At 38.7% G+C, this 22,075-nt stretch overlaps 1 protein-coding gene across 2 annotated transcripts in view; it reads right to left on the bottom strand.

The window, feature by feature from the left end:
- TMEM45A (transmembrane protein 45A) overlaps window positions 1-22,075 on the bottom strand; it is a 97,102-nt gene that overhangs the window by 18,144 nt on the left and 56,883 nt on the right. For both annotated transcript variants that reach the window (XM_003132703.3, XM_013981108.2), the window contains exons 2-4: window positions 3,483-3,674; window positions 1,732-1,944; window positions 236-420 (exon numbers count right to left, since the gene is read on the bottom strand). In XM_003132703.3, the coding sequence (XP_003132751.1) occupies window positions 236-420; window positions 1,732-1,944; window positions 3,483-3,672 (588 nt within the window). In that variant the 5' untranslated portion in view covers window positions 3,673-3,674. The remainder of the gene's footprint in view (window positions 1-235; window positions 421-1,731; window positions 1,945-3,482; window positions 3,675-22,075) is intronic.

Genomic DNA, 22,075 nt, shown 5'->3' on the forward strand with positions numbered 1-22,075 from the left:
GATATTCAGGAGTGTGATAAAGATGCACAGCCCCCCACTTCCTTCCCTGCTGCTCTGTCACCGCTCACACCAGAGCCACTGGGCCACTCCAAGAAACATCACCTCTCAAAGGTCCACATTCTCACTACAAGCACATATCAGAAGGAAGTCTCCATGTTCGAGAGCAAAACACCCACTAATCCAAGACAAGGTTATTGGTGGAAACACCGATGTATTAGCTAGAGGCCCAACTCACCTGCCAGAACCAGCTTCCCTGAAGCAGGACGAAGCTTGTCCGTAGAAGCTCCACAGCTATATTGGTTCGTGCAATGATTTCCATGAAGGCAACCAGTCCAGTCAAAAATGCGGCCAAGACCAGAAGCTTATGCACATAGACGTCCAGCATTTCCCGGCCATGAGTGTGGTTATAGAAAATAAAAGCTGATGGAGGGACAACAAAGAATTTGTCTTTTTCAATGATACCAAGAGAACCTACTGTTTCTCCCCCAACCCTTCCACATACAACAAAAACACACGTTTGTCCAAAATACCACATGCCTGCTGCTTCCCACAATAACGGAAACCTCTAGCATCTTTTGGAGTCATAAATCCCTCTTTAGGATGGAATCTTTGAAATCTCCTCTCCCTTCCTCAACCTTTATTCTCTTCTCCAACACATCATGACAATTTCAACAAACTACATTTCAAAGCACATTCTGTACAAAAGGATGAATAATAAGCACCATAAGGGCAGGGGAGAAGGAGTTAGGGTGAAGAGATAGATAATGAGACCAGGACATGGCTTAAAACATTCAGTCCACTGGAGACAGCAAAAATACACACAAATCATAAAACTGGACTTTTATGGGAAGGCAAGATTCTCTGGAAGCTTCCAAGAAGCAGTAACTAACTACATTTTTTAAACCCATGAACAGATTCCAGCTTCTAATTCATGCTTTTCATTTGGAGAAGGAGGAAAAGATGTTCATTCAAAACGTGGTAACACCGAGACAATGAGAATCACGCCGTTGCTCGCTGGTGCCCAACTTTTATCTCACTCTTGTTCTCAAAGAGTTTGGCAAAAGTTCTTATCTTTAGATGTGGGAGGCAAGGTGGACATTATGAAATGACTTCCCTGATAATTCAGGGCTTTTTTAGTTCTATGATCAATCTATTTCTTACATGTAAAATAAATGAAAACAAATCAAATACTTGTTTTCAGTGTTTCCTTATACAGTTAACAGGGCGGACAACTGAACAAAAAATGTTAGGAACTCATTTTTATGTGACTGAATTTTTTGGACCCTATTTATCATGCAATGATGGAGTTTTACGACATCAGGATAAAAAAAGTCTAATCTGCAGGTGCAGAAGCTACTCTGCTGTGAGTGGTCTCCTCGTCAGAGAATATCTGTGCTTCGCTACTCTGAGCCTAGTTTCACTTGTTAAAAATGGAAATAATGGTGATCTCCAGGACAAACCAGAGATAAATAACCACGGTAGATGGTTCTTTAAGACAGAGGTGAAATGTGAATAAAGCACACTGAGTGTTTGTGCTTGTCCAGTTGTACAAATGAGTCAGGGGGAGGGAAATCTTTGGCATCCTGTCTAGGACATCTCAATAGCTCACCATGGCCCAAATAGTTGGTCCCATGGATGAAGGCGGCACCAGGACACTAAAGAAATATTACTGTAAAGGGCAAGCCAAATGCCCAATGACAGTGAAAGATATATGAAAATACCCATACTTACTCTCCACAAAGAAGGCATTTGAAAATATTAACTTGGCAAAGGAGGCAGGAAGTGACCTGATGGTGGAACATAAGATGTTTGTCACACCCACCAGCCCAAAGAAGAAGTACATGGTACAATGATGCCAGCCCAGGAGTTGGACCCACTGGCTGTTTTTATAGTCATATAAGGTCAGGTAGGGTCCTCCAGGAAAAAACTGTTCTCCAAGCATGCCTGCAGAGGAACATATCACAGTTTTAGTAACCTTTCCATAACTTTATTAAGAAAGCACGAAGATGAAAAAGGTTCAGTCTACTGTTCAGTCCAATATAATGTCCTTTTATGACACTGATTCTTTTTTCTGGGCTATTCCCTAACAGCTGAGCACTGGTTCTTTGGGTTGGTTTTAGAACTTCAAATACTGGATAATCACTTTTAGTCAAAGATAACCAATTTAGTGAAACAGCTTTTTCAGATCTTCAGAGGTAATGATCTTGGTTCCACTTAGTTCCATGATCAGTGCCATGATGGTCTTAATTCCCATTTTAATTTAATGACTAGATAAATCCTGAATAATTTTGGATTTAGATTTGTGAGATTAGTCCTATAGAGGCTGATTACTTCCTTCATACACACTATGTTTTTGGGTAGGGAGTAGTGTGTAATTTAGAATAAAAATGTTAGAGATCAGCTTCTCCCCAATTAAGGATCACTGAGAAAGCACAGACAAATGTAGGATAAAGTCTAGTCAGTTATACAAACAGTTCAACTCTCCTAAAGATGCTGCTTTACTTGTTAATCTATAAAATTCAGCAAGGAAACTCTTTTCTTTGGAAATGGTTTCTCCGTAATTTGATGGCCATAGCAAAGACCTACTACCATGAACAAACCATGAAGAAATCCAAAAGAAAATCAGCAAGCTTTGCCCTTTGCAAAGGAGGCTAAATTAGAACTCTAAAAACACCAAACATTTTTACAGAATCTTATAGGCAATAATAAGGCCTTAGAAGTCATCCGGCCCAATCTCCCTCTCTAATTTAGCAATCACACAAAAAGGATGAATGAAGAAGGTAGGTCTTCTTCAGCCTGAACTTTTTTACAGCTTACCAGTAACAACTTACTCTTGAAGCTTTCCCAGGATTACGTGATTATTTCATTGCATTTTGAAAAAATGATTTCCAATGGAGTTGACTCTTTCATGCATCAAGAATAATTGATATAAAATTATTTTAAAGGCAAATACTACAAAAGACATTCACTTTGAGTAGGAAGGCAAGTTATTTGCTATGACTAACTCACAAGGGAGTATCCCTTTATATAAACATGAAGAATAACCTTCTAACAGATCAGACAGAAATTATAATTAGAATATGTATTCAGAGATTTTTTTTTTTTTTTTTTTTGTCTTTTTGCTATTTCTTTGGGCCGCTCCTGCGGCATATGGAGGTTCCCAGGCTAGGGGTCGAATCGGAGCAGTAGCCACTGGCCTACGCCAGAGCCACAGCAATGCTGGATCCGAGCCGCATCTGCAACCTACACCACAGCTCATGGCAACGCGGGATCGTTAACCCACTGAGCAAGGGCAGGGACCGAACCCGCAACCTCATGGTTCCTAGTCGGATTCGTTAACCACCGCGCCACGACATGAACTCCCCAGAAATATTTTTAATAAAAATTTATTTTTTAGCAGTTTCTTGTTTTGACACTGAATCATCTCTTTGTATGTGAAAATACCCCCAAAGGAAAACATAACAGAGAAAACATTCACTCACCACTTACAGCCATTACAATTAGTACAGTCCCCTCCGAAATCTCTATTCGATGGAATAATGCTTTGGAACCAAGATAAGAAGTCCTCTTGTGCTTTTTGAAGAAATATTTCATAATGCACTTGATAGTCCACCAAATACCCATGATATAGAAGAAGGTTCCAGGGACGGCATGACCTGTGAAATTCCCCATGACTACAAAAATAAGAACATTAAAGACATGTCATTTCCAGAACCTGGCCAAAACATGGCTTATTCTCATAAAGTACATTATTTTCTGATCATTATGGATACACCACTGATTCAGAGGATCCAGTAATACTGCTGATAGCATAGATTTACTACAATATCAACAATACCAACAAGAAGAAAAATTCACATTTGTTGACAATTTATCTCCTTCTAGTCATGGCGTCAAGTGTTTTGCATGAAATCTCTAACCTAATGTTCACAACATATCCATGAATGAGGGGTTAAATCACATTTTCAATTGGGATACAAGTTTAGAGAAGTTAAATGACTTATCTCTTAAAATGATAGTACATACTCAAAACAACAGATGCACTTTAAGCATATTTGAAAGAAAGGAATAGAAAAGTTTTACCTTTATGTTTAAAACTTGAAATGATATGAAATTACCAAGTTTTTTAGTAGGCAATTTCAAAGCATCAACCATAAAGTGTGTGGAAGAGACCATTAGTGTCCATCAAATATCTGTGTACTGCTCCACATATTTTCCCAGACTCTTCTCTCTCCATTTGAATCAGAACCACATTTCTAGTTCTGGCCAGTGTACTATGGCATCTGTCACTTTCAGGCTGAGCCAGACAAGAGTCTACATGACTCCTATAACTCTCTTCCTCAACCCTACCCCATCCCGCCTTGGCAAATTTGGCACAGCATATCTGTAACATAAAAGCAGTCAACCAGCCTGTACCAGAGTTTTGCAAGAAACAACTCTTTATTATGTTGTCATTAAACCATTGAGGTTTAACACCTTAACCAAACCTATCCAAATGGATACTAAGCTAAAGCAAACTGCAAATTCTGTTTACACGATTGCCACAGGATCGAGCAATAAGAAGTAGAAATATCCTCCTTCTTTTGGTCAGTATTATAGAAAACCAGTCTTGAACTATGTGTTTTAAATTACATAAGCAGTACTTTGTTCAAAGGTGTTGCACCATCTATAGAATAACAAAGACAGTTCATAATCATCCTGTGGATCTGACAGTAGGGTAGATGCAGGAGAACTTATGAAAGGGAATTTCAGGAGTGCCAGCAGCCCAGAAGAGTTCTTTATCACCTTGGGTGAGTACTGGACCTCACAATTTGGGGCAGACCCTTCCGGGTTAATTCCACATAGCTCTAACACAACTGTGAAGTTTTACGTGGGAAATATAAAGCCAACTCAAACATTCACAACTCTTAAATCTCTAGTTGAGACCCCAAATGGACATTGTAGCACATTCCTGAATCATCCAAACCATCCAAGAGACTCTGATTCAATGTATTACATAGTGCCACTCAAATTAGTGGAATGGTTTGGACTATGTCCCCTAACCTCTCTGAACCTTGGTTCTTAATAAAAAGAAGGAGGTAACCTGCATGACAGCTGGCATTCCTTCCTGCTCTAACAGATTCTGATTCATTTTCCTAACCATCAACCTTATTATACAATCACTGAGTTCTTATTTGTCTTGGCTTAGGCAACAATATGAAACTGAAAAATACTTCTACATGGGCTTAAAAAGTACATATAGATTGTAAATTGTTTAAACTTATCTGGAAAAGAATTTGCCATGTTCTAGGGGGGCTTAAAACTTTTATATTCCTTGGTACAGAAAACATACTTCCAGGAATTTATCCTATGGATCTAACCATAAATACAGGCACATATAGATTAGAAACAATATATGTCAAATTAGAGAATGATGTAATTTTACAGCAACTAAAAATAATGCTTTAAAATAACTTAAATTATATGGGATATATTTAGTAAAAAGAACAGAACTTGTGATAAACTGAGGAGAGGGACTTTGGATTCAGACTGACTAGATCTGAATCCCAACTTTACCATTTACCAGAGACATGACTTTGAGCAAGTTATTCAACCTCTCTGTGCCTCAGTTTCTTTCTTTTTTTTTTTTTTTTTTTTTTTTTTTTTTTTTTTTGGTTCTTAGGGTCACATCCATGGCCTATGGAGGTTCCCAGCCTAGGGGTTGAATCAGAGTTATAGCTGCTGTCCTACAGCACAGCTCACAGCATTGCCAGATCCTTAACCCACTGAGCAAGGCCAGGGATCGAACCTGCCTCTTTGTGGATACTAGTCAGATTCATTTCCACTGAGCCATGATGGGAACTCCTCAGTTTCCTTTTCTGTAGGATAAGACAAATAGCAAATTTTCTACCTCATAAAATGTAAATGATTCATTTGAAAGCAAATAACCCACAGTATGTTGTCCTCAACCCATCTCAAACTATGAAGGTAAAACCAGATGAGCAATTCCACTTAGGTATCAATTACAGAAAACCAAGAAGCCCCTACACAATTCAGTTAGCAATCATTCAAGTACTGCCTATAACATTGTTCTCGCTGTTGTCTTAGAGGGTTACTAGACTCTTCTGTGGTTATTTAACTCCTTTACTGCTCCTTGAAAGCAGGGACTGCATATAGATTCTATTCCCCACTGAACTTGCATAGTGCCTATACACTGTGAAGTTCTAAGTTAACATGAGAGACTAAGTCCTTTTTATAATATAAGATCATGTAGAACACCTCCACTCTGATGTTTCAAAGGATGTTCTTTCTCAACCTATCCCAAAATTGAACTAATCCTTATTCACCCACCCACTACCAGAAAACAATTTCTCCCCCAGTTACCTATGCTGGCTACCACAACCATTCACCCACTTGCTCAAAATCAAACTATGAAAGTCATCCTAGAATCCACCTATGTCCCTGAAAATGAATTGGTTATTGAGACCTACTGCCTGTGCTGCCTTATTCAATGCTCTCCTGCTCCAAACTTGGCTGGCTTCCCCTAGCCTTTCAGTTTTATCCAGGAAATCCTCCCTGATGGCCCAGACAGGAGAGGGCCCCTCTTGTACCTTCTCTTTAACAAGTTTTTGTGTGATTAGTCACTGGAAGTCTGCCCTCTCCATTAGCCTCTATGTTCATTACTGTATTATGAGAGCCTGTGAAGCAGGCAATTGAAGAATCTCAGAGGTTAGGGCCTGGGGCTTTTTTTTTTTTTTTTTTTTTTTTTTTTTAGGGCTCCTGATATATGAAGAAAGAAAGAAAATCCCAGGATAGAGTTACAAAAAATGTAATTGCTCATAAATATTTATATATTTACCTAATAAACACTTCAAACATACACGTAAAATATATTGCCTATGAAAATTTCTGAGGGTGTATCTCTAGACCAAACAATGCTCCCGACCCACTTCTATGACAGGCTAACAGGTTCCCACTCCCCCAAGGGATGAACGGACTCATGTATCTCAGCACAGTCATTGGGATATGATAGGGAGGCAATGGGAAATAGCTGGAAGATTTTGAGATAATCATAGTGGGGAAAGAAATGATACCTTGTTCCTATATCATTTACAGAACTGTGTTTTTAGCCTTTTGGTCTGAAACAATCTGATGCTTCTGATCTTTCTCTGTTTAAACAAGAGCCAAAGAAAAGAAAGTCAAAGTGGGCTTGCTATATTTGCCTGACCAAGGGACCCAACAGACCCAGTTGTTCCTAGCAACAAAAATGGCATTTACTTCATTTCATTTTCACTGTGTAGAGAAAAAAATCACTCAGATCCTCAAACATGACTCCACTTAACTTCTAGAATACCACTATCTATGTATCTGTCTTTTGTTCCCTGCTTTACTATTGCCTGCAGCTGCAACTCACCACTTGTCCAGAGTTTAATTAAATCTCAAGCCAAAAAGCAGAAGGAAGAACTTCTGCACTTGGAAGGAGAACACAGGGCTTTCCTTTTCCACAAAGCAGGACATACCTGCTAGACAGCATGAAACCCCAGAGAAATCTCCAGGATGGCCAAGCAAAAGGTCCTTCCTCCTTGATCCCACTGCTTGTAATCTCATGGGGAGAGTGATTCAGGCAGGCCTAAAATGGTGGACTTCAACATTCAATCACTGGCTTCCAGCTGCCGTGCATCCTAAACATTTATACTTTTCCTCATTCCAAAAAAAAAAAAAAAAAAAAGAAAGAAAGAAAGAAAAAGAAAACCCTCTACTCCAAATGATGTCAAACATCACCACCTGGGCTAAGAAACAACTCCTGAAACCCTCATTGTTTCCTTTTTTCTGAACAGCCCCTGACAACATATAGATCATACCACCCAAAAGGGAAATATTTTTAAACACTTGCACTTGGAGATAATACTTGGCAAAACTAAAGAACTAAATCAGGTGTTTGATGTTAATTCCCATTTACTAAAGCCATTTAAAAGACCAGGCCTAGACACAGAAAGAGAGAATTCAAAATAGCCCAGAGAGGAGTTCCTGTAGTGGCTCAGCAGTAAGGAACCCACCTAGCATCCATGAGGACTCGGGTTCGATCCCTGGCATTGTTCAGTGGGTTAAAAGATCCGGCGTTGCCATGAGCTGTGGTGTACGTCACAGACACGACTCGGATCCCGCACGGCTGTGGCATAGGCTGGTGGCTATAGCCAATTTGACCCCTAGCCTGAAAAATTCTGTATGCTGTGCGTATGGCCCTAAAAAGACCAAAAAATAGAATAAAATAAAATAACCCAGAGAAAGAGATTCTACAATTTTCCTGGTGGAATCTCAACCTTACACCTAACTTCAATATAAAATGAATACCCTGGAAAAAAACTTAAACTAAAAATTCATCTTGAGATACCATCCAAATAAGGTATTCCTAAATTTTAATCAATGACTCATATTTCAAGACATTTATGTATTCCAACACACTAAACTGATTTGAACTACTTCTTAAGCTCACTTTGCCATTTGCCTTAATTCTCAAGGCAAAGTATATATGAGGCTTTAATTTTTTCTATTTTCTCATCATTCCATACCACTTACTTACTCTCCCAAATTTCAACTGTTTTGAAAGACTTTTCTTAGTTAAATTATCCATACCTTTACACTTTTCTCAATGTCAAGTCCAATGTAATTCTCTCCTCCCAGGAATTTACAACAGTTCCAGTTTCAAGAAGGAAAAGCAGACACTGACTAGTCTAAATCTAAACCTGCCCACTACTCCTTGCTGGAGACTAAACCAATGTGCTTGTATCTTTCCAGCTTGAACTTGAGCAGATAAGCCTTCAGAATATGTCACAATGCCTACATAAATGTAAATCTAAAGACCATGCCCCTTTTGAACATCCTACCCTCTATATTTTGCCATAGAGTATTTCTCAATAAGACTCACCTTGACACACCACCCACAGGACCACAGTCATGTCCCAACTTCTGTGAGAACCAAAGCTAACAGAGCATATCTGATCTTTGCATTCTCTCTTCCAGGTCATCAAGATGCACCGATGGGATTTCCCATCATGACTCAGAGGTAAATAACCCAATTAGTATCCATGAGGACGAGGGTTTGATCCCTGGCCTGGTTCAGTAGGTTAAGGATCCGGCGTTGCCATGAGCTGTGGTGTAGTTCGCAGACATAGCTCAGATCCCACATTGCTTGGCTGTGGTGTAGGCCGACAGCTGTAGCTCTAACTCAACCCCTAGCCTGGAAACTTCCATATGCCTTGGTTGCAGCCCCCCCCCCAAAAAAAGCACAGACAATAAAGGGAGCAGGAACATAATAAAGCCTGATTGATAAGTCCTATTAAAACAAACCATTTTTAACATCATTCATTATTAGAGAAATGCAAATCAAAACCACTATGAGGTACCACCTTACACCAGCCAGAATGGCCAGCATCAAAAAGTCTACAAACAATAAGCGCTGGAGAGGGTGTGAAGAAAAAGGAACCCTAGTACACTATTGGTGGAATTGTAAATAGGTGCAACCACTGTGGAAAGCAGTATGGAGATGCATCTGAAAACTAAACATAGAACTACCATTTGATCCAGCAATCCCACTCCTGGCCATCTACCCAGAGAAAACCATGGCTCGCAAAGACACATGTACTCCAATGTTCATTGCAGCACTATTTGCAATAGCCAAGACATGGAAACAACCTCAATGTCCATTGACAGAGGAGTGGATCAAGAAGAGGTGGTACATATACACAATGGAATATTGCTCAGCCATCAAAAGGAACGAAATACCAGCATTTTTGCAACATGGATGAACCTAGAAACTATCATGCTAAGTGAAGTCAGCCATACAATGAGACACCGACATCAAATGCTTTCACTGACATGTGGAATCTGAAAAAAGGACAGACTGAACTTCTTTGCAGAACAGATGCTGACTCACAGACTTTGGAAAACTTATGGTCTCAAAGTTTGGAGGAGGAGAGAGTTTGGGAGTTAGGGGGATGTGCTTGGGTTGTGGGATGGAAATCCTGTGAAATTGGATTGTGATGATCATTATACAACTACAGATGTGATAAATTCATTTGAGTAATAAAAAAATAAAAAATTTAAAAATTTAAAAAAAAGGACAAACCATTTTATAACATACAGTGCCTCAAGCATGAGATTGCCACAGGAGGTAGGGCTGGAGTCATGAGCAAAAATAGAAGTTATAGGAGTAAGAAAAAGTGATGGGATAAAATTGCTGTAGGTCAAAAATGAAGCTCACTCATCCTCAAGGAATACATAATCTGATAAAGAGGTAAGTGAATAAATAAGTTAGAATAAATTATTCTAAACCACCATGAAGCTTGAACAGAGTAAAATGCAAACAAGGAAGAAGAAACCATCTGACTTTAATCTGGAGAGCCAGCAGCTGCTACCCTGTCTGTATCCAAGTCTTATGTCCCCCTCATTGTAAACTCTTGATAAGCAAGGACAATATCCCCTATAACGCTTCGGACCCATGTAGCACTCGATAAATATCCAATGACTGATGACCTCCTGCCTAGGACACCACCTCCCTGAAACACTGACCTGGGTGACAACCAGGATCAGACACCGCTGGAATGGATAATTAAGTGCAGATTCCTGGGCTCCACTTCAGATATACTGAGTCAATCACAAGGAAAGGCCCAGAAGTCTGCAGTTTTAACAGGCACTCTCCAGTTGGTTTTTATGTATTCTTGAGTTTTGAGAACCAGAGGTGTAGCGTATGTGGAGACAAGCAAAGAGCACTAAGACACTAAGTTTTAAATGTGACCTTTCCATCATCACAGCCCAGAGGCCATTTTGCTCCCATCAGTGTCATAAGACCTGATATACTTGCTCTTATCCGGCTTCATATTGGGTGAAGATGGGTGGCTCAGAATGTTAATCTGGTTAATCTGGTTCTGAGAGGAGACAAGAACCATTCTAGGGTGTAGCCATTCTATTTATTTTATCACATGTTATTAAAATATTATTTGAGGAGTTCCCGTCGTGGCGCAGTGGTTAACAGTTAACAATCCGACTAGGAACCATGAGGTTGCGGGTTTGGTCCCTGCCCTTGCTCAGTGGGTTAACGATCCGGCGTTGCCGTGAGCTGTGGTGTAGGTTGCAGACGCGGCTCGGATCCAGCGTTGCTGTGGCTCTGGCGTAGGCCAGTGGCTACTGCTCCGATTCGACCCCTAGCCTGGGAACCTCCATATGCCGCAGGAGCAGCCCAAAGAAATAGCAAAAAGACAAAAAATAAATAAACAAATAAATAAAATTTTTTAAAAATTTAAAAAAATATTATTTGATATCATTTTGATCTCTTCTGTACCCCTGGCTCTACTTCCCATACCCCTCTCAATTTTTAAATAATTAAAATCATCAATGTCACTTGGGCTATTCTTAAGCAGACATCCAGAATGCCAAACAGAACTCTAAACCTGAAATATGAGACTGGATAAGGCAATTGAAAGCCTTATGCCTTGAAAAATAAAACCAATAAATAGAAAGTAAGAACAAATGTCACGCTGCATTACCTACCTGTAGCCAACTCTTCAAAATAAATAAAAGTCTGGATTACTTCTGTTAGTAGTGTTGTACCTGAGATGGATAGGAAGCTAGCATTGATTGAACATCTACTATGTGCTGATAGTTTTTCATGTATCTGCTTATTCTATCTTTAAGATAACTCAAGGAAGTATTATTTACGCCATGAGGAAACTGAGACTTCAAGAGATTTACTAACCTACTCTAAGTCACAGAGTGAGTAAAGACCAGAGCCAGGATTCCCAGTCTTTTTTATGTATTTGATTTCAAATCCCATACTGCTCTCCTCAGTCAGAGCAAAGGCTAAAAAGGGTTTGTGAACATCCCCATCAAACAGTCTTCAAGTACATTTGAGTAGGTTAAACACTGTAGGGAAAGGGCTTCTCTTTCTGGGACTATCATTGAGCTGTCAGGACATGTAAAGAAGGTGAAGCTTTGCACGTAATATTTATTTACCACCATGTATTCAAAGTCAAGCTGCACAAAGATGCCAACAAAAAGGAAAGCCAGGCTGAGGAGTCTGCAATGACCTAATTTGACAAAGTCTAGATGCTAGAGATGAGTATTAGTGATGTGGTAACAGCACAAAGAAGTCATTATCAGTCACAGCCTTCATGCTGCTTCACAATTCAAGTCCATGAACAATGACAGCACTTCATATACATCTAAGGATCTGCTTCAAGGTATAAAGGATTGCATGGTGCATAAGTATCCATTTCCTTTTGCTGCTATAATTTAACTGGTAAATGTCCAATTTTAAGGACCCACATGATTATATTGGGCCTGCCAGGATAAACTCCCCAGCTCAAGGTCATTAATTCAATCACCTATGCAAAATCCCTTTTTCCATGTCAGGTAATAAACCACAAGTTCCAGGAATTAGAACATGGGAGTGGGAACATTATTCTGTCTATCACAGCAATGTGTAAACATTTACAGTGTGTCAGGGTAAAGAACACATATGACTGTGACACAAAGGAGATGAGCTAAGATTTACATCAAGGAAGTAAAGTACTAGAGGTGTGCTGAGTCTTTTCATTTAATTCAGGTGAGGAGAGATGTATATGACAGGACTCTAAAGTACTGTAAGGGTCTTTGCAGCTGGACCTTGAAGAATAAGTGGAATTTTGAAAGGTGGAGCTAAAAGGAAAGAACACCCCAGACATAAGGAACAGCATGAATAAACTCAAGCTGATAGAAACATATAGGAGATGTTGAAGTCACTTCTCCTATGTGAGTAGGAGATAGTAGAAAATAGAGCTTAATCCCCTGCACACAGAGAAGTTGGTTAGGTGGCAGAAATGACAATATAAATTACTAATCAGTGGAAAAATTAAGTTTTTACAACTGAGTCTCTAGATATGGATAAAAATTAAACTAAATCCCTACCTTACACCAGATTCAAAAATAAATTCTAGGAGTTCCCATTGTGGTTCAGCAATAACAAACTACTATCCATGGGGATGTGGGTTTGATCAGGTGTTGCCATGAGCTGTGGTATAGGTCACAGAAGCGGCTTGGATCTCGCTTTGCTGTGGTTCTGGCATAGGCTGGCGGCTACAGCTCCAATTCGACCCCTAGTATGGAAACCTCCATATGCTGTGGGAGCGGCCCTAGAAAAGGCAAAAAGACAAAAAAAGAAAGAAAAAGATCTCTGAAGTAGATACTATTGTCACTCTGATTTTGTGAATGAAGAAATTGAGACAAAGTTAGAAAGAAACAAATATGTTCATGGTCACACAGGTGAGAAAAAATGGAACTGGGATTCATTCCAGCCCTGGGTGCATCATACCTCTACCACAATGAACCATAAATAAAGTTATGACACAGAAGATACTGTCAATAAATACTTCAATAAATAAATAACAAATAAATGTTTGCAATAAATGTAAAAACAAGGATATGCACTGGTAATAGTGGTTTCCTTTGGGGAGGATGAAGGAGATTACAACTGAAGGATGTCAATGGGGGCTTGACCTTTAATATTTTATTTAAAAGAAGGAAAAACTTGAAGCAAATAATACAAAATGTCAGTTCTGCATGGTAGGAAGACTAGCACATGCCACATTTTTTGTGATTTTCATTATTTTTTAAATTAGTGAACATTATTTTTTAGAGAAGTCCTAGTTTTATAGAAAATTGAGTAAAAACTATAGGGTTTCATATGTTTTCTTTTCCCAACCCTCGCAATTTCCTAATTAAATATCTTGCCTTAGTGTGGTACATTTGTAAGAAGTGATGAACCAATTGTGATACATTATTTCTAAATGAAGTCCATAATTTATATTAGGGTTCACTCTTTGTATTTTATAGTTCTCTGGGTTTAGACAAGTACATAATGTTATGTATTTATCATTTCAGAATCATACTGAATATGCCACAAAATCTCCTTTGCTTCACATATTCATCCCTTCCTTCTTCTCCTGAGCCCTTGGCAGTCACTGATCATTTTACTATTTCTAAAGTTTCGCCTTTTCCAGAACATCATATAATAGGAATCACACAATATGTAGCCTTTTCAGACCAAATCCTTTCACTGAGCAGTATGCATTTAAATTTCCTTCATGTCTTTTTGTGGTTTGACATTTCTTTTTATTGCTGAATAACATTCCACTGTATGAATGTATCATTTTTTGTTGTTTTTGTTTTTTTATCCATTCATTTATTGAAGGACATCTTGGTTGCTTCCAGTATGAGGTGATTATATTATATAGCAGTGATAAACATTCATGTGAAGGTTTTTGTATGGATATCAGTTCCCAACTCACTTGCGTGAATAACTAGGAGCACAATCCTGAATCATATTGTGAGAGTTTAAGTTGTTAAGCAGCTGTCAAACTGTCTTCCAAAATGGCAGTACCATTTTGCGCTCCCACCAGCAACAAATGAGTCAGAGTTGTTGCTTCATATCCTCTCCAGCATTTGGTGTCATCAGTGTTCTGGATTTCGACCATTCTAATAGGTATGTAGTGGTATCTCATTGTTTAAATTTTCAAGTTCCATAAAGACATATGATAATTTACCATCTGTGTAACTTCTTTGATGAAGTGTCTGTTCGGATCTGTTGCTTACTTTTTAATTTGGTTATTTGTTTTCATAGTGTCCACTTGCAAGTGTTCTTTGTATATTTTTAATATCTGCCCTTTTTTTTTTTTTTTTTTGTCTTTTTTGCCATTTCTTGGGCCGCTCCCACAGCATAAGGAGGTTCCCAGGCTAGGGGTCCAATTGGAGCTGTAGCCACCAGCCTACACCAGAGCCACAGCAATGCAAGATCCAAGCCGCATCTGCAACCTGCACCACAGCTCACGGCAATGCCAGATCCTTAACCCACTGAGCAAGGCCAGGGACTGAACCCACAACCTCATGGTTCCTAATTGGATTCGTTAACCACTGAGCCATAAAGGGAACTCCTAATATCTGCCCTTTATCAGACATATGAATTGCAAATATTTTCTCCCATTGTGTGATTCATCTTTTCATTCTCTTAAAACTTTTTCACAGATTGGAAGTTTTTAATTATAATGTAATATTATATATATTTTTTTCTTTCATGGATTATGCACTTGATGTATCTCATCATACTCAAGGTCACTTTAATTTTACCTTATGTTATCTTCTACAACTTTTATAGCTTTTTGTTTGCATTTTATACATTTAGGTCTAGGATCTATTTTGAGCTAATTTTTGTAAAAAAAATGTAAAGATTGTGTCTAGATTCTGTTTTTACATATATATATATATAGTTGCCCTAGCATTGTTTATTGAAAAGATAATCCTCTCTATATAGAATTCTTTTGTCCCTTCTCCAAAGATAAGTTGACTTTTTAGGGCCATATATGTGCGTCATATGGAAGTTCCCAGGCTAGGGGTTGAATTAGAGCTATAGCTTCTGGCCTATGCCACAGCCACAGCAACACAGGATCTGAACCACATCTGTGACCTACACCACAGCTCACAGCAACACTGGATCCCTAACCCACTGAGCGAGGCCAGGGATCAAACCCACATCCTCCTGGACACTAGTCAGGTTCATTACCACTGAGCCACTAAGGGAACTCTCAATATACAAGTTTATTTCTAGGTTCTCTATTCTATTTTATTCATTTATATGTCTCTTCTTTCACCAGTCCTACAATGTCTTGATAATTTGAGCTTTGTAGTAATTCTTGAAGTCAGATAGTGTTAGTTCTCTGATTTTGTTCTTCAAGATTGAGTTGGTTATTCTCAGTCTTTTCCCTTTCCACATAAGCTTTAGAATCAGTTGGTCAATATCCACAAAAAAAAAAAATTTCTGGAATTTTGATTGGGATTGCATTGAATGTATAGACCAAGTTGGGAAGAACTGACAACATAACATTGATTCTTCCAATCCATAATCATGGAATATCTCTTCATTTATGCAGAGCTTTGATTTTTTTCATTAGAGGTTTGAGATTTTCTTCATATAAATCTTGTGTATACATTCTTAAACTTATATTTCTTTTCTTTTTTTCAGTTCTAATGTAAATAATGTTATATTTTAAATTTCAAACTCAAATTTGTCACTGCAGGTATGCAGGAGAGCAGTTGACTTCAATATATTAATCTTATATCTTGCAAAAATAATCATTTATGAGCTCCAGGAGTTTTGTTGTTGTTGTTGATTCTTTGGGATTTTCTACGTAAACAATCATATCATCTGCTAAGCCAGGTTTGTTTCTTCTTTCCTAATCTGTATACTTTGTATTTCCTTCTCTTATATTACTGCACTAGCTAGAACTTCCAGTATGATGATGAACAGTGGTGGTGAAAGGGGACACCTTTGCCTTGTTCCCAGTCTTAGGGAGGAAGCATCTAATCTTTCACCTTTAAGTATGATGTTAACTGGGGGTTTTTGGTAGATATTCTGTATCAAATGGAGGAAGTTCCCCCTCTATTCCTAGTTTGCTACTTTGCAGATTTTTTTTTGGTAATTTTTCTTAAAAAAACAAGACTGAGAGAGTGTACAGAGCCAGATAATAGAGGGAACCTTAAGGTTAAGAAGCTTAAACTGGGAGTTGCCATCATGGCACAGCGGAAATGAATCTAACTAGGAACCATGAGGTTGCAGGTTCGATCCCTGGCCTCGCTCAGTGGGATAAGGATCTGGCATTGCTATGGCTGTGGTGTAGGCCAGCAGGTGCAGCTCCGATTTGACCCCTAGCCTGGGAACCTCCATATGCTGCAGGTGCGGCCCTTTAAAAAAAAAAAAAAAAAAAAAAAAAAAAAAAAAAAAAAAAAGCTTAAACTGTATTCCACGGACAGTAAGAAGCAACTGAACATTTTGAGGGAAAAAAAATGATTTAACAAAAATAAGCATCAGACCCTCTCCCCTTAAACCCTTTCATAATATGAGAGTCTAATTTCTATTTAAAGATGTCCAGAAAAGGGAACTCCTCCAACACCTTCAATATCTCATTCTGGTGACATACAAATATCATGTTCCATTAACCCTGCCTCAGAGCCAATGTGAATCCCCTGGAGGCCCCAGGGAAGATGTAGAATATTCCTCAGTCTAGATAAACAGCTTCCACAAAAACATGACTTCCAAACCAGGTCTTCTACGACCCACTCCCTGCCCAGAAGACAAGGCTACATCACTCAGGCTCCAGGCAGAGGCACAGGCACCCAGTCTCACTTACTAAGCAATGTACAGCCAAAATACAGTGACCACACCTGAATCAAAAATGTTGAAAATTTTGCATCACACCTTCTAGAGAAGGAGTTGCAGGTGTCAAGTGCTCTGTTGATAATGACATCTGAATGCCAGTCTTCAGAGAACAACCTGTAGCCCAGTTCTGTACAATGTGGACATGAGATTGAATCAGGATCCTAACTTCAAGCCAGATCCCCATGTGATTCATACATATATTGAAAACCAGAAACACCAGTCTAAGGTAGGATTTCTCAACAGCTGCACAATTGACATTTCAGTCCTAATAATTCTTTGTTGTATGCTGCTGTCCTGTGCTTTTTAGAATTTTTGGCAACATTTCTGGCCCCTACTTACTAGATTCTGGTACAACTTTCCCCCTAGTCATGATAGTCAAATATATCTAGAGATATTGATAAATGTTCCCTGAGGGGCTAAGGTTGTAGCCCCTTTCCCAATTAAGAAGCACTAGCTTAGAAGACCATTCATCAAATCCCTCTAACATAAAAACAATTTTTTTTTTGCTACAATGTTGTGCGAATACCTACTGTACAGCAAAGTGACACAGTAACTCATATATATACATTCCCCTTCTTCCATCTTCCATCATAGTCTATCCCAAGAGACTGGATGTAGTTTCCTGTGCTATAGAGCAGGACCCTGTTGCTTATCCATTCTAAGTATAATTCTCAATGTAATACATTTCTAAACCAGGCATTCTCATGCTCTATTCATCTTGGGCCCAAGCAGCCCTTTCAAATCTTTTGGATCATGCAATACTTTACCTAACTTGTGGGTTCTCCCCACAGATCAAAGTAAAAATGATAGAAATGAAGAGTAAGTAAAGGGCTATCATATCTCTTCCCTAGCTCTTCCCCTTTATTAATCGCACTAACCAGCTAGTGACCAAACTATGTGAACAAGATAACATCTAAAGGAAGGTCATGAGGAGTGGACATGCCTGCACACAGGCCTGCACAAAGTGGGGGGTGACAACAACTCTGACCTCCCATCTCAAGTGATTAACTGAAATCACGTCCGTCCTTCCTTTTAGAAGTTTCGGCTGAGCAGAACCTTCAGAGGTGGTTTTCTGGAGACACTGGGTCCACCATCTCCCCAGATTGCCAGGATCCTGATTAAAGGCACTTTTTCTTTCTTTTCTTTCCACATGTTTGTGAGTAGATAATTGATTTTGTAAGCTGTGAGCTGCAGGACCCCCATTTGATAACAGTTCTCTCAGAAGTGCTAAACCGGGCTGAGCTGAGCCAAAGGATGGAAGCTAAAGCAGGGAACATATCTGCCAAGTGGATGAGGCCATCAGCTCAGGCCTGCCCTCAAATATATCCCGTTTCATGGTTCTGTTACATGGACACTGCAGCTGAGCTTAGAGACATTTGCAACTTGCCTGAACATCTATTGCCACAAAGTGGGGAAAGGCAGAAAAGATAGCAAAATCCCCAGGGTCCTGGTGGACAGTGTTCTCTTTTCTTTTTTTTTTTTTTTTTTTCCTTCAGGGCTTCACCTGCGGCATATAGAGGTTTCCAGGCTAGAGGTCCAATCTGAGCTACAGCTGCCAGCCTATGCCACAGCCACAGCCACGCCAGCTCTGAGCCGCATCTGCAAACTACACCACAGCTCATGACAATGCGGGATCCTTAACCTACTGAGCGAGGCCAGGGATCAAACCTGAAACCTCATGGTCCCTGGTCAGATTTGTTTCTGCTGAACCACAACAGGAACTCCGACAGTGTTCTTTCTATAACACCACATACCCCTGTTTTAGTTTCCTGTTGCTGCTCTAACAAATCACAAGTTACAACACAGAATTCAATCCTACAGTTCTGGGGGACAGAAATCTGACATGAGTCTCACTCAGATCTCAAGCCCTCTCTACACTGAGCCCCATTCTTCTGAAACTACTTGACCTTTTCTTGGCTCTGATCATCCTGCCTCCTTCTCACAAGGATCTTTCAATTACACTGGATTGACCCAGATAAACCAGAGTACTCTCCCCCAAGATCCTTAACTTAAGCAAATCTTCAAAATCCCTTCTACCATGTGAAGGAAAGCAGAACATGTCTCCCCAAAGAATGCCTCTTTGACATAAAAATTATTTTGAGCTGAAAGCAATTAAGAATGCAGGGAGGGGTTCCCGTTGTGGCTCAGAGGGTTGCAACTCAACTAGTTACAATCCACATGGTTACAATCCACGAGGACACAGGTGTAGGCCAGTGGCTTCAGTTCCTAGCCTGGGAACCTCCATATGCCACAGATGTGGCCTTAGAGAAAGACAAAAAAAAAAAAATAGGTACACTTTTAAAGATTGAGGCTTTTATACCTAAACGGATATTTTAAAGAGCTCTCATTCTAAATAAATGTCTTATTGGTGCCTAGAGACTGGTTTTTAGCAAGTCCCCAAGAACACACAAGGCTGTTTTATTTTTCCTTATTCTGTAACCAGACCTCCCAGCTCCAGGTCTTTCCATATTTTAAGTGCCTTCCAAAAAAAAAAAAAAAAAAAATTCACTGAACTGTCCTATACTTAAGAAATATCTTAAATAGTAATTGCTTTAAATTTCTCATAATAAACAAATATACCCCTTAATTTCTTCTTAAGAAAAAAAAATTTATGGTGACTTGGTTTCTGGTGATATAAATTTTACCGCACCTGGAGTTCCCATTGTGGCTCAGTGGAAATGAATCTGAATAGGAACCATAAGATTGCAGGTTCGATCCCTGGCTTTGATCAGCAGGTTAAGGATCCGGCATTGCTGTGAGCTGTGATATAGGTGGTAGATGTGGCTCAGATCTGCCATTGCTGTGGCTGTGGTGTAGGCTGGCAGCTGTAGCTCCAATTCGATTCCTAGCCTGGGAACCTCCATACGCTGCGTATGTGGCCCTGAAAAGCAAAAATAAATAAATAAATTTATTTATTTATTTTACCACATCTTTAAAATATAAAAACAACAGAAGAGTTAACTAAAACACAGCCTACAAACACCTGAGACTGGAGGGAAAAAAAGAGAAAAATAGATTTTTATTAAACAGACTGCTAGGAAAACCTCCCTTGCTCAGAATCTAGTCCACAACCTCTAGGAGGTTACCTATCAAGAGAAAATTTTTAAATCTTAAAAGTTTTCTCCACAAATATTGGTAGAAAAGTTTATCTCTCTAAGCAGTTAATCTTAACTTATTCATCTGCCAGAAATGCAATTTGAATTGTTCTTTTATAAACTAGTAAGTTTTATATTACATAATTGTCTCTAGCCATAAACAGTTAAAATTTTTTTAAATGAAAGGTGTAAGATCTCTATTTGTATCTGTCTATATGTTTATGTATGTCTATGCATGAGTTATATGTACATATTTTTCTACCTTTGGATGGAATTACCAAAAATAACTTTTGAAAGAGCTTAATAAGCACTTACAGAAATTAAATGTTCACAGTAACTTCAGAAATACAGAAAAAAAACCAAAATATTTTTCAAGTACATGTGATCTGGAATAATCTTCAGTAAATAAAAGCTAGTTTACGTCTTTTGGTTTAACAAAACAAGCAAATCTTCAGAGTTATTAACATTAAATTTAACACATGAGGGAGTTCCCATTGTGACTCAGTAGTAACAAACCCAACTAGTATCCTTGAGGATGCAGGTTTGGTCCCTGGCCCCGCTCACTGGGTTGAGGATCTGCCATTGCCATGAGCTGCAGTATGGCTCATGGCCGCAGCTTGGCTCAGATCTGGTGTTGCTGTGGCTGTGGTATAGGCTGGCAGTGGTAGCTCTAACTAGACCCTTAGTCTGGGAAATTCCATATGCTGTAGGTATGGCACTATTTTTTTTTATTACTCAATGAACTTATCACATCTGTAGTTGTATAATGATCATCACGATCCAATTTCACAGGATTTCCATCCCACAACCCAAGCACATCCCTCCAACCCTCAAACTGTCTCCTCCAGAGACCATAAGTTTTTCAATGTCTGTGAGTCAGCTCCAATTGGACCCCTAGCCTGGGACCCTCCATGTGCCAGGGGTGTGGCCTTAAAAAAGACAAAAAGACAAAAAAAAAGAAAAACTTATGGTTACCAAAGGGGGCAGGTTTAGGGAAGGAGGTGTGGACTGGGGTTTGGGGGATAGAAATGTACTAAAATTAGGTTGTGGTGATGGTTGTACAACTATAAATATAATAAAATTCATTGAATTAATTAAAAAATAAACTTTTTAAAAAAATAAATAAATTGCTTAATGTATGTCAAGCACAGCAGCAAAGAGAGAAGCCATACATTTAACTTTTTAGGTGGTTTGCTTCTATGATGTTTGATGCTTGCCTAATATATATGTTACAATAATTGTTAGCAAGAAAAATAATTTAAGATGATGGCTAGCTTTGTCTAATATTATGAAATTTTCATAAGTAATCTAAAAATAATTGTTAAGAACAAATGAATTAAATAGAGACAGGTGGAATAAATGTTTATAAATTATCTTTTCAACAATGATTATGTTTTATAAAAATATATCTACTTAAAAATAGCTTCCAAAATCTTTTTAGTAAAATGAAACCTTAAAGTCATACCATGTTAAGTGATGGATAGTCATTGAATATGTAGATCATTTCCAAATAAGATAAAATACTGAAACATTATTGCTAAACATAAGTTTATTTACTTTTGGCTTCTTATGACAGAGGGACAAAAAATATTTGTGTCCATTAATAAAGTATTTTTCTGTGATGTTAAACATTTGTACCGTGAATAAAAGGCATATGCCTCTAAGAATTATGAAATGGTTTATTCCTAATTTGCCAATCTAGTACAGAATGTTGGTATATGACAAGCCATTCACATCTGTCTGCTCACTAATTTTCATC

The sequence above is a fragment of the Sus scrofa genome, chromosome 13, assembly GCF_000003025.6.
Source record: "Sus scrofa isolate TJ Tabasco breed Duroc chromosome 13, Sscrofa11.1, whole genome shotgun sequence".
Classification (NCBI taxonomy): Eukaryota; Metazoa; Chordata; class Mammalia; order Artiodactyla; family Suidae; genus Sus; species Sus scrofa.